The 11,307-nt window shown below is 42.9% G+C and overlaps 1 protein-coding gene across 1 annotated transcript; it reads left to right on the forward strand.

Annotated features, from left to right (window-relative positions):
* The first annotated feature begins 425 nt into the window (after nt 1-425).
* LOC112070171 (succinate receptor 1) lies at nt 426-10,771 on the forward strand. The gene is made up of 2 exons (XM_024137583.2): nt 426-499; nt 9,768-10,771. Exons 1-2 carry the CDS (start codon nt 497-499, stop codon nt 10,719-10,721), a joined length of 957 nt encoding a protein of 318 aa, XP_023993351.1. The 5' UTR covers nt 426-496; the 3' UTR covers nt 10,722-10,771.
* Nucleotides 10,772-11,307: the final 536 nt, after the last annotated feature.

Here is an 11,307-nt window from a genome sequence, read left to right on the forward strand (position 1 = left end):
TGCCAAAATATGCTATGCAATGCTGGCTCATTAATGGCTGCTGGGTCATTGATTGGAATCTTTGCCTTCCAAGTGCAATACCGTAGGTTGCAAAATAACACCGACTTCCATGTGTGTCATATCCTTCGATGCATGCTAGCATATATCAAGTTTTATAACAATGAGGCCATCTTGATAACTCCTCATACAGAATTAATGGTACAAGGAAAAATGCAAATATTTACGTATGTAACCTGATTCATTAGCAAGCCAAAACCACAAGATATGAAACATATTTACTATATGAATCTATAAAAGGTTTTATGTGAGCCTAACTGGTTTGCATGTTCAAACATGTCTGCTTGTAAAGCCACAATGCAAAAAGGGTGTCCTCTGTTGAAACGGTCAGCACTTTCCTCAGCCAGCCAGTATTGGTTAGTTTACAGCCTGTTTGCAGTCAAAATACAGTAGCTTCATTCACTGCCTACAAAAGACTCCTACCAAACAAGACAGAACAATGGTAAGACACACCTGTTAATTAAATAATATGTCATAAAGAGATGATTGAGATATCTTAAATTATTTATCAAATGTATGCCGTTATGTTATGTTATGTCATGTTTCACTGTGAAATCACACGTTTATATAAAAAAAGAACATCTCTATGAGACCCACTGTACTGATTGGTAGAGTAGTTTGTGAAAGTTGCAGGTTGGGTTGGCTGTATTTATTGATGTTTGTACATGTTGGTATCCAACAACTAATGTATCTACTAACACATAATAGAATGCAGTACTTGTATTATTGCTGTACTAGACGCGAGAGTGAGTCAAGGTTAGCTACAGTGTCGAGGTTAACGACTGAATGTTATTTATGACTGAACAAAAAATATAAACGCAACATGTAAAGTGTTGGTCCCATGTTTCATGAGCTGAAATAATGCACAACAAGCTTATTTCTCTCAAATGTGTTTACGTCCCTGTTTGTGAGCATTTCTCCTTTGCCAAGATAATCCATCCACCTGACAGGTGTGGCATATCAAGAAGCTGATTAAACAGACGGGTCATTACAGAGGTGCACCTTGTGCTGGGGACAGATAAAATATATGAAGTGTTATATGAACTGTAACTCAGTAAAATTGTAGAAATTGTTGTATGTTTCGTTTATGTTTTGTTCAGTATACATAGCTCATGCACAAAGCAGTACAAGTTTACTGAGTGACTGATTCAAAACAGCAATATTTTATAAATAGCCAGACAAATACATTTGCAGACCTTTTAGACACACAGTACCAGTCAGAAGTTTGGACACACCTACTCAATCAAGGGTTTTCCCTCATATTTTTCCCTATAGGGAAGACATCAAAAATATAAAATAACACATATGGAATAATGTAACCAAAAAAGTGTTAAACAAATCAAAATAATGTTTTATATTTAAGATTAAGATTCTTTAAAGTAGCCACCCTTTGCCAATGATGACAGCTTTGCACACTCTTGGCATTCTCTTATGTAAAACAATTGTAAAAATAAAGAAAATCCCTTGATTGAGTTGGTGTGTCCAAACATTTGACTGGTACTGTATAAAAAATTGTGCAGTGTAAAACAATGTAATACCCAGGTCAAGTGGTGAAGAGAAGAGACACAAAGTAAACACCAGTAAAATGGAAATGAGGAAATGAGTCAATGTGAAACAATGTAATACACAGATCAAGTGGTGAAGAGACACAAAGTAAACACCAGTAACATGGAAATGAGGAAATTAGTCAATGTAAAAAGTCAAGTAAGTGATCCACCACCTTAACGTGTGAATATTAAAAGCAAACCAAATCAAATCAAATTTGTCACATGCGCCAAATACAATGGGTGTAGACTTTACCGTGAAATGCTTACTTACAACGCAGTTCAAGAAAAAGAATAAAGTAACAATAATGAGGCTGTATACAGGGAGTACCGGTACCGAGTCAATGTGCGGGGGTACAGGTTAGTCGAGCTAATATTCAGTGGCTATTTTAGCATGTAAATCTTGGTGGTGGAAAATACATTTTTGCTGTTGATGCATGCCAGCAAAGGCACTACACAACACTAAACAATACATTAATTGCACTATAACGGCTACAAACGGTGCCCACAAACTGTTAGGGCCTACATTAGGGACTACATAAAGCTGTCCCAACAGCAGGGCTTTCTTTTCAGCACCATGTAGTGAATCCGTACCACTGCTAAACCTGGCTATCAGCGGAGCCTTGTCTTACAGCAAAACAGTTAATTCAGCCTCATTTACTGCCTTTTTAAAAAACATAGCTGATATGGCTGACTTACTTAAACAAATGTGATATCTACTGACAATTGAACAGGAGAGGTGGCGTGCAAAATTTTGACATCAAACTTTTTCATCAAAGTCTGGCATTCTCGGGATTTATGGCGCTTTCAAGACAAAATGGGAACTCGGGAAAAAAACAAGGTCGAATCATGACTTCAGTTATCTTGAGGTCGGAGCTCTAGAAAGAGGCTGTAAGAACCGACGCCGGAGATGAGGAGGTAGCAGGGGAGTCAACATTTAATAAGGAACAGACAGGAAACGAGACCGGCACAGCGTTAGCACACGGGCAAAACAACAACATTCGACAATCACTGCAGCAGCGGGGAACAGAGATGAGGAACTGACAAATATAGTGGAGGTAATAAACAGGAACAGAGATGAGGAACTGACAAATATAGTGGAGGTAATAAACAGGAACATAGATGAGGAACTGACAAATATAGTGGAGGTAATAAACAGGTGATTGAGTCCAGGTGAGTCCAATAATACCCTGATGCGTGTGATGGGGAAAGGCAGGTGTGTGTACTGATGGTAGCAGGAGCTCGTAAGCGCCAGGGAGGGGGAGCGGGAGCAGGCGTGACAGAGGCCTGAGTTCCCAACTTATAATTCTGAGTTGGGTAACTGTTCAAAAGGTATTTTCCCAGTCGGAGATTGTTTTTTTCAGAGTTCCCGGTTGTCTTGAACTCACTGAAGTCTGAGATTTATGAGTTCCGAGTTTCCAGTTGTTTTGAACGCGGAAGAAGTCATGCTGGATTGATAGCATGGCCAATGTATTCAACCTTTTCTAGCCCATGGTGTTGCATGTGAATGTTCCTTTTAAACTAGGAAAAGAGAACCTTAAACCCAGACTTGGACCACACATCCTCTCCACTGAATTGCAGGGTAGTGATTGCTTTGCAACACTTGCAGTTAGCCAATAATTCCTTTCAAATCACTCATTGTTCAACTTGCGATGTCCAACTTGTTGTGTAATGTTTATGTTCAATGGCTGATGAGCACCGATACGTTTAATCTATAATTTCTCTTCACATGACAAGGATGGAAAAGTACTAACCAGTAGATTGTTGATTTGATTCATGATGATGACTGCTTGTCTAGCTTGCTAGCTAAGATTTTGAAAGTATGACGTTGACGTGATAAGTCCAATCAAATCAAATCCCATCACATTTTATTTGTCACATACACATGGTTAGCAGATGTTAATGCGAGAGTAGCGAAATGCTTGTGCTTCTAGTTCCGACAATGCAGTAATACCTAACAAGTAATCTAACAATTTCACAACTACCTTATACACACAAGTGTAAAGGAATGAATAAGAATATGTACATAAAAAGATATAGATGAGTGATGGCCGAACGGCATAGGCAAGATGCAGTAGATGGTATAGAGTACAGTATATACATATGAGATGAGTAATGTAGAGTATGTAAACATTATATAAAGTGACATTGTTTAAAAGTGATACATTTATTACATCCCATTTTTAATTATTAGAGTGGCTAGAGATTTGAGTCATTATGTTGGCAGCAGCCACTCAATGTTAGTGATGGCTGTTTAACAGTCTGATGGCCTTGAGATAGAAGCTGTTTTTCAGACTCTTGGTTCCAGCTTTGATGCACCTGTACTGACCTCGCCTTCTGGATGATAACGGGGTGAACAGGCAGTGGCTCGGGTGGTTGTTGTCCTTGATGATCTTTTTTGCCTTCCTGTGACATCGGGTGGTGTAGGTGTCCTGGAGGGAAGGTAGTTTGCCCCCAGTGATGCGTTGTGCAGACCTCACTACCCTCTGGAGAGCCTTACGGTTGTGGGCGGAGCAGTTGCCGTACCAGGCGGTGATACAGCCCGAAAGGATGCTCTCGATTGTGCATCTGTAAAAGTTTGAGTGTTTTTGGTGACAAGCCAAATTTCTTCAGCCTCCTGAGGTTGAAGAGGCGCTGCTGCGCCTTCTTCACCACGCTGTCTGTGTGCGTGGACCATTTCAGTTTGTCCGTGATGTGTACGCCGAGGAACTTAAAACTTTCCACCTTCTCCACTACTGTCCCATCGATGTGGATAGGGGGCTGCTCCCTCTGCTGTTTCCTGAAGTCCACAATCATCTCCTTTGTTTTGTTGATGTTGAGTGTGAGGTTATTTTCCTGACACCACACTCCGAGGGCCCTCACCACCTCCCTGAAGGCCATCTCGTCGTTGTTGGTAATCAAGCCTACCACTGTAGTGTCGTCTGAAAACTTGATGATTGAGTTGATGGCGTGCATGACCATGCAGTCATGGGTGAACAGGGAGTGCAGGAGAGGGCTGAGAACGCACCCTTGTGTGGCCCCAGTGTTGAGGATCAGCGGGATGGAGATGTTGTTTCCTATCCTCACCACCTGGGGGTGGCCCATCGGGAAGTCCAGGACCCAGTTGCACAGGACGGGGTCGAGACCCAGGGCTTAATGACGAGTTTGGAGGGTACTATGKTGTTAAATGCTGAGCTGTAATCGATGAACCGCATACTTACATAGGTATTCCTCTTGTCCAGATAGGTTAGGGCAGTGTGCAGTGTGATTGCGTCGTCCGTGGACCTATTGGGGCGGTAAGCAAATTGGAGTGGGTCTAGGGTGTTAGGTAGGGTGGAGGTGATACGATCCTTGAATAGTCTCTCAAAGCACTTCATGATGACGGAAGTGAGTGCTACGGGGTGATAGTCATTTAGCTCATTTACCTTAGCTTTCTTGGGAACAGGAACAGTGGTGGTCCTCTTGAAGCATCTGGGAACAGCAGACAGGGATAAGAATTGATTGAATATGTCCGTAAACACACCAGCCAGCTGGTCTGCGCATGCTCTGAGGACGCGGCTGGGGATGCCGTCTGGGCAGCCTTGCGAGGGTTAACATGTTTAAATGTTTTACTCACGTTGGCTGCAGTGAAGGAGAGCCTTGAGGACTGTACTGTCCTCAATGCGAGCAAAGAAGTTGTTTAGTTTGTTTGGGAGCAAGACATCGTGGTACACGACGGGGCTGGTTATCTTTTTGTATTCCGTGATTGACTGTAGACGCTGCCACATACCTCGTGTCTGAGCAGATGAATTGTGACTATACTTTGTCTCTATACTGACGCTTAGCTTGTTTGATTGCCTTGCAGAGGGAATAGCTACACTGTTTCCGGTCGCCTTGCCCTTATTAAAAGCAGTGGTTTGCACTTTCAGTTTTGCGCGAATGCTGCCATGAATCCACGGTTTCTGGTTTGGGAACGTTTTAATAGTCGCTGTGGGTACAACATCACCGATGCACTTGCTAATAAGCTCGCTCACCGAGTCAGCGTATTCATCAATGTTATTTTCCGACGCTACGTGGAACATATCCCAGTCCACGTGATTGAAGCAATCTTGAAGCGTGGAATCCGATTGGTCGGACCAGCATTAAACAGACCTGAGCACGGGCGTTTCCTGTTTTAGTTTCTGTCTATAGGCTGGGAGCAACAAAATGGAGTCGTGGTCAGATTTTCCAAAAGGAGGGAGAGGGAGGGCTTTGTATGCATCGCAGAAGTTAGAGTAAGAATGATCCAGGGTTTTGCCAGCCCGGGTCGCGCATTCGATATGCTGATCAAATTTAGGGAGCCTTGTTTTCAGATTAGCCTTGTTAAAATCCCCAGCTACATTAAATGCAGCCTCAGGATATGTGGTTTCCAGTTTACATATAGTCCAATTAAGTTCTTTCAGGGCTGTCAATGTGTCTGCTTGGGGGGGATATACACGACTGTGATTATAATCGAAGAGAATTCTCTTGGTAGATAATGCAATTGATTGTAAGGAATTCTATGTCAGGTGAACAAAAGGACTTGAGTTCCTGTATGTTGTTATGATCACACCACGTCTCGTTAATCATAAGGCATACACCCCCGCCCTTCTTCTTACCAGAGAGATGTTTGTTGCTGTCGGCGCGATGCGTGAAGAAACCAGGTGGCTGTACCGACTCTGATAACGTATCCCGAGTCAGCCATGTTTCCGTGAAACAAAGAACGTTACAATCTCTGATGTCTCTCGGATTTCGTCTACTTTGTTGTCAAGAGACTGGACATTGGTGAAAGCTACAGTAGATATAATGTGATTTGACATCATTTTATCTGGTTTCAACGATCTTGAGCCTTCTTGGATGGGTACCTCTAATGTAACTCTATGGCAAGCACCCAAGGGGCTTGAATTTTCAACGTGTCCCTTTAGATGTTGCGGGGACGTAGTGTCCCCATGAGTGACAGAACACTGAGCCAATTATGGCGCAACTAGAGAACATTACCAACCCCTGCGCTCCGTATTTTCCGCTGGCTGCCCCACGATCACAGAAAGCACTGAGCTAGGCTGAAACACCTGCATTTTGCAGCTGCCTTACTCAAGAATTCAAAAAAGAGACCATGTTTGTATGTGGCTGTATTAACGCAAGGATTTTTTATTTATTTTTTACATTGTTTGCCTACTGATATGTGACACGTATTATTGCCAAAATAACATGCAACAAAAAATTTTAAAAATTATAATAATAACAACAAAAAAATTATAATAATACATATATGTTTTTTGCTAACCAGGCTCTGCCCCAGCTACCCTGAATTACTGGTCGCCACTGACACTATCAACGTTTCTCTTTGCTGTGGCAATTGTGATCGAATCAACACAATTTTAACCACATACCAAAACAAAACAAACTATGCAAGATATTTTGTTGTTGGCAGATCACATCGGATTAGGATTCTATTGCATTGACACACACTACTCAGCCCGTACTCTACACAGACTGTTGTGGCATAACCGATCAGAGCTGCAGTAGGCCTTTATGCAAATAGACCAGTACCATATATGGATCTGTGCCATTTACTTTGAACTAGACTGTGTTTACAGCATGAGCGGTCGTAAGTAGATGGCATTGTTGTGACATCAAGGCGATTTCTGCATGTAGCCATGAGTGCACATTTTGTTCATATCCTTTGCTAGTTAGTGAGTTTTTAGCCCAGTTATAGATACTTTGTCGTCAGCAATATGGGAGTGATAGCTTCCTACAAGAGCACAACATGTGTACATTTGTAGACATCTAGTGAGTCAGGTAAAGAGCTTTTTTTGTCTAAAAGGGGTGGTGTTGTACTTTGAGACAGGCTTTGAGACAGTATCCAATAGGCAGAGGGTAGCTTCATTTGTCTGATTCTCTGTAATGATGGAATGGGAATAATAATGCATTTTATTCTATAAAGTGGTGTCTTGCATCAAACAACACAACAACATGTTCAGTCACCTCCTTGTCTGAAGTCGATAAACTAATGTAATGTCAAGCCTTCTATGTTTTTTTCAAGAGTCTCATGGAATGTAGGCCTACACTGAACACCACACATTAGCTGCTACTGTAAGCTGAATGATAGAACAGCTATTTCTATGTTAAAATGTTATGGGATGCATTTTCTCAATTGTTTTTGGTGGTAGGCCACTCTGATACAGTAGGCCTATATTATGATCAAATAGCCACAGTAGCCTATATGGCCACTGTTAAAACTGTAAGTAAAGCGGGAACATCCTCAGTATTCACAGTAAATGTACGTGTGAAGTTGACCAGAATTTTCAAAATTTTCAAGTTTGCACTCAACAAACCTGAAATTTGCTCAGTGCCTAAATATTTTTTGGGGAAAATTGCTTGCAAGTAGTAGAAGCGAAGTTGCAGAACATCCATCTCTTCCGTGTTTATACCAGAAGAGATACTGGAAAAGATGTGATTTAGACACAGGGGCGCGACTTCCGTTACAAAACTCACTAACTACTGCACCTCAGTCTTCGCAAGGAACGATCCGTCTGGCCTCAATTTCCAGGTAAGAGAAAAATGCGTAGAATGACAGAGCGTCTTACAAGAAGCCGCCCCTTTTGTGACGAAAAGCGACATTGCAACACTGTGCTAAGATCCGTCGGCCTTGTTTACGTATTCTGTGTAAACCCCTTATGTCAGCCTTCTGCATCTGCGGTGGAAGGTGGCCGAGCCACAATGRTGTTTGTAAGACCATGAGACATCCTGRAAATTGGTCTTCTCATGAGAACTTCTGTAGCACACAACATTAAATAACCACTTTTTGGTAATTGGGAACTCTTTTGCTCTACAACCCCCACAAGTGTCACGGGACTCGTCTGAAGGTAACCCATACAAATGAAAGGTGTCTGTGTTATTTTGCCCGTCTAAATCTTTTCTTTTTATTGGCCAGTCTGAGATATGGCTTTTTCTTTGCAACTCTGCCTAGAAGGCCAGCATCCCGGAGTCGCCTCTTCACTGTTGACGCTGAGACTGGTGTTTTGCGGGTACTATTTAATGAAGCTGCCAGTTGAGGACTTGTGAGGCGTCTGTTTCTCAAACTAGACATGCTAATGTACTTGTCCTCTTGCTCAGTTGTGCACCGGGGCCTCCAACTCCTCTTTTTATTCTGGTTAGAGACAGTTTGCGCTGTTCTGTGAAGGGAGTAGTACACAGTGTTGTACAAGATCTTCAGTTTCTTGGCAATTTCTCGCATGGAATAACCTTAATTTCTCAGAAGAACAATAGACTGACGAGTTTCAGAAGAAAGTCTTTGTTTCTGTCCATTTTGAGCCTGTAATCAAACCCACATATGCTGATGCCCCAGATACTCAACTAGTCTAAAGAAGGCCAGTTTTACTGCTTCTTTAATCAGAACAACAGTTTTCAGCTGTGCTAACATAATTGCAAAAGGGTTTTCTAATGATCAATTAGCCTCTTAAAATGATAAACTTGGATTAGCTAACATAACGTGCCATTAGAATACAGGAGTGATGGTTGCTGATAATGTCCCTCTGGTTGCCTATGTAGATATTCTATAAAAAATCTGCCGTTTCCAGCTACAATAGTCATTTACAACATTARCAATGTCTACACTGTATTTCTAGTCAATTTGATGTTATTTTAATGGACAAAAAAGGTGCTTTTCTTTAAAAAACAAGGACATTTCTAAGTGACCCGAACTTTTGAACTGTAGTGTACTGTGAGGATGACGTCGTTGATGCAGTTATTGATGAAGCCGATGACTGAGGTGTTATGCCATTGGATGAATCCTGGAACATATTCCAGTCTGTGCTAGCTAAACAGTCCTGAAGTTTAGCATCTGCTTCATCTGACCACTTTTTTATAGACCGAGTCACTGGTGCTTCCTGCTTAAATATTTGCTTGTAAGCAGCAATCAGGAGGATAGAATTATGGTCAGATTTCCCAAATGCAGGGCAAGGGAGAGTTTTTTTACATGGAGTAAAGTTTTTACCCTCTGGTTGCACATTTAACATGCTGATAGAAATGAGGTAAAACCAATTTAAGTTTCCCTGCATTAAAGTCCCCAGCCACTAGGAGTGCCGCCACCGTTTTCCTGTTTGCTTATGGCGGTATAAAGCTCATTGAGYGCGGTTTTAGTGCCAGCACTCCTCTTCTCTCATCTCCTCCCTCTCCTCTCCTCTCCAGGTGTATAACTGTACAATGCTAGATGACTTCCTGTTGCAGTACTACCTGACTCCCGCCTATGCCCTGGAGTTTGCCCTGGGTTTCCCCAGCAACCTGCTGGTGGTCCTGGGTTATGTGTTCTGCCTGCCAGAGTGGAAGAGCACCAATGTTTACCTGTTCAACCTCGCTGTCTCTGATCTCATCTTTCTGTGCACGCTGCCACGCCTCTCCTACCTGTACGCCAACGCCCAATTAGAAGACAGTGGCTTCGGCTGCACCATCAACCGCTATATTCTCCATACCAACCTCTACTCCTCCATCCTTTTCATGGTGTGGGTCAGCATGGACCGCTTCCTGCTCGTACGACACCCGTCACGACTTCACTTCCTGTTGACCAAGAAGGCGGCCCTCTGCTTGTCTCTCATGACCTGGGTGGCAGTTAACATGCAGGTGGCCCCCCTAATATTGTACATGGTCCAGGACATGCGGAAAGGGAACTGGAGCTTATGTAAGGACTTTGGGAGCCTGGGGATTATGGATAACTTGCTGGGATACAGCCTGGGCCTGACGGTGACTGGCTACCTGCTGCCTCTGCTGGGGCTTGGCTTCTTCAGTTACCACATCAACCGGCTTCTCTGTGTCCAGGCGAAAGTGATTCAGGGCAAGGGGACATCATTCCGCCGGCCCGTACGGGTGGTCTCTGCTGTAGCGGCCATGTTTCTGGTACTGTATCTGCCCTATCATTTGATGAGGAATGTGAGGATAGCGTCGCGGCATCCCTGGGCAGGGCTGTCTGACTGCCACAAGATATATATAGAGAGTGCATACATCCTGACCAGGCCGGTGGCGTTCTTCCATAGTGTAATTAACCCTGTGTTCTACTTCTTCATGGGAGACAAGTTCAGAGAGCTCCTATTGGCCAAGATCAGAGGCCTGGTGAGACAGCTAAAACAGAGGACAGGGATCGCAATGTGAGATCCTGTTGGACAACTTCAAACACACACAAACAAACACACACACACACACACACACACACACACACACACACACACACACACACACACACACACCACACCCACACACACCACACCACACACACACACACACACACACACACACACACACACACACACACAACAACACACACAGTGTCCGGGAAAATATTATGGTATGTTTGAAATATTAATCATGTAGGCATATTTAACCAATGTTGTGATGCCCCGATCTGCCGGGGAGGGTTGAAACCAGCCACGCTAAGCATTTTTATGTCTGCTATATAAGACCTCAGCATTTCTTGTATTATTGGGCTCTCAACAAGTCACCTACGGGTGGTCGTTAACCAGCTCCATTTTTGCAATTCTTGATAATAAAGATTGATTGTTTGAAAAAAATAACAAAGTCTCTCTCACTTAATAAAAAAAATGTTCCACGACAATCTGCCGACAGGATGGGATCCAGCGGCGGACAAGGAATCCCGAACATAGAGAAATAAAAAGGTGGACTGGAATTTCTTATAACAAGCATATAACAAGCCTAAAAGAAAAGAGGTGTGGCAATATCT

This window comes from Salvelinus sp. IW2-2015, unplaced genomic scaffold (assembly GCF_002910315.2).
Source record: "Salvelinus sp. IW2-2015 unplaced genomic scaffold, ASM291031v2 Un_scaffold1249, whole genome shotgun sequence".
NCBI classification, from domain to species: domain Eukaryota; kingdom Metazoa; phylum Chordata; class Actinopteri; order Salmoniformes; family Salmonidae; genus Salvelinus; species Salvelinus sp. IW2-2015.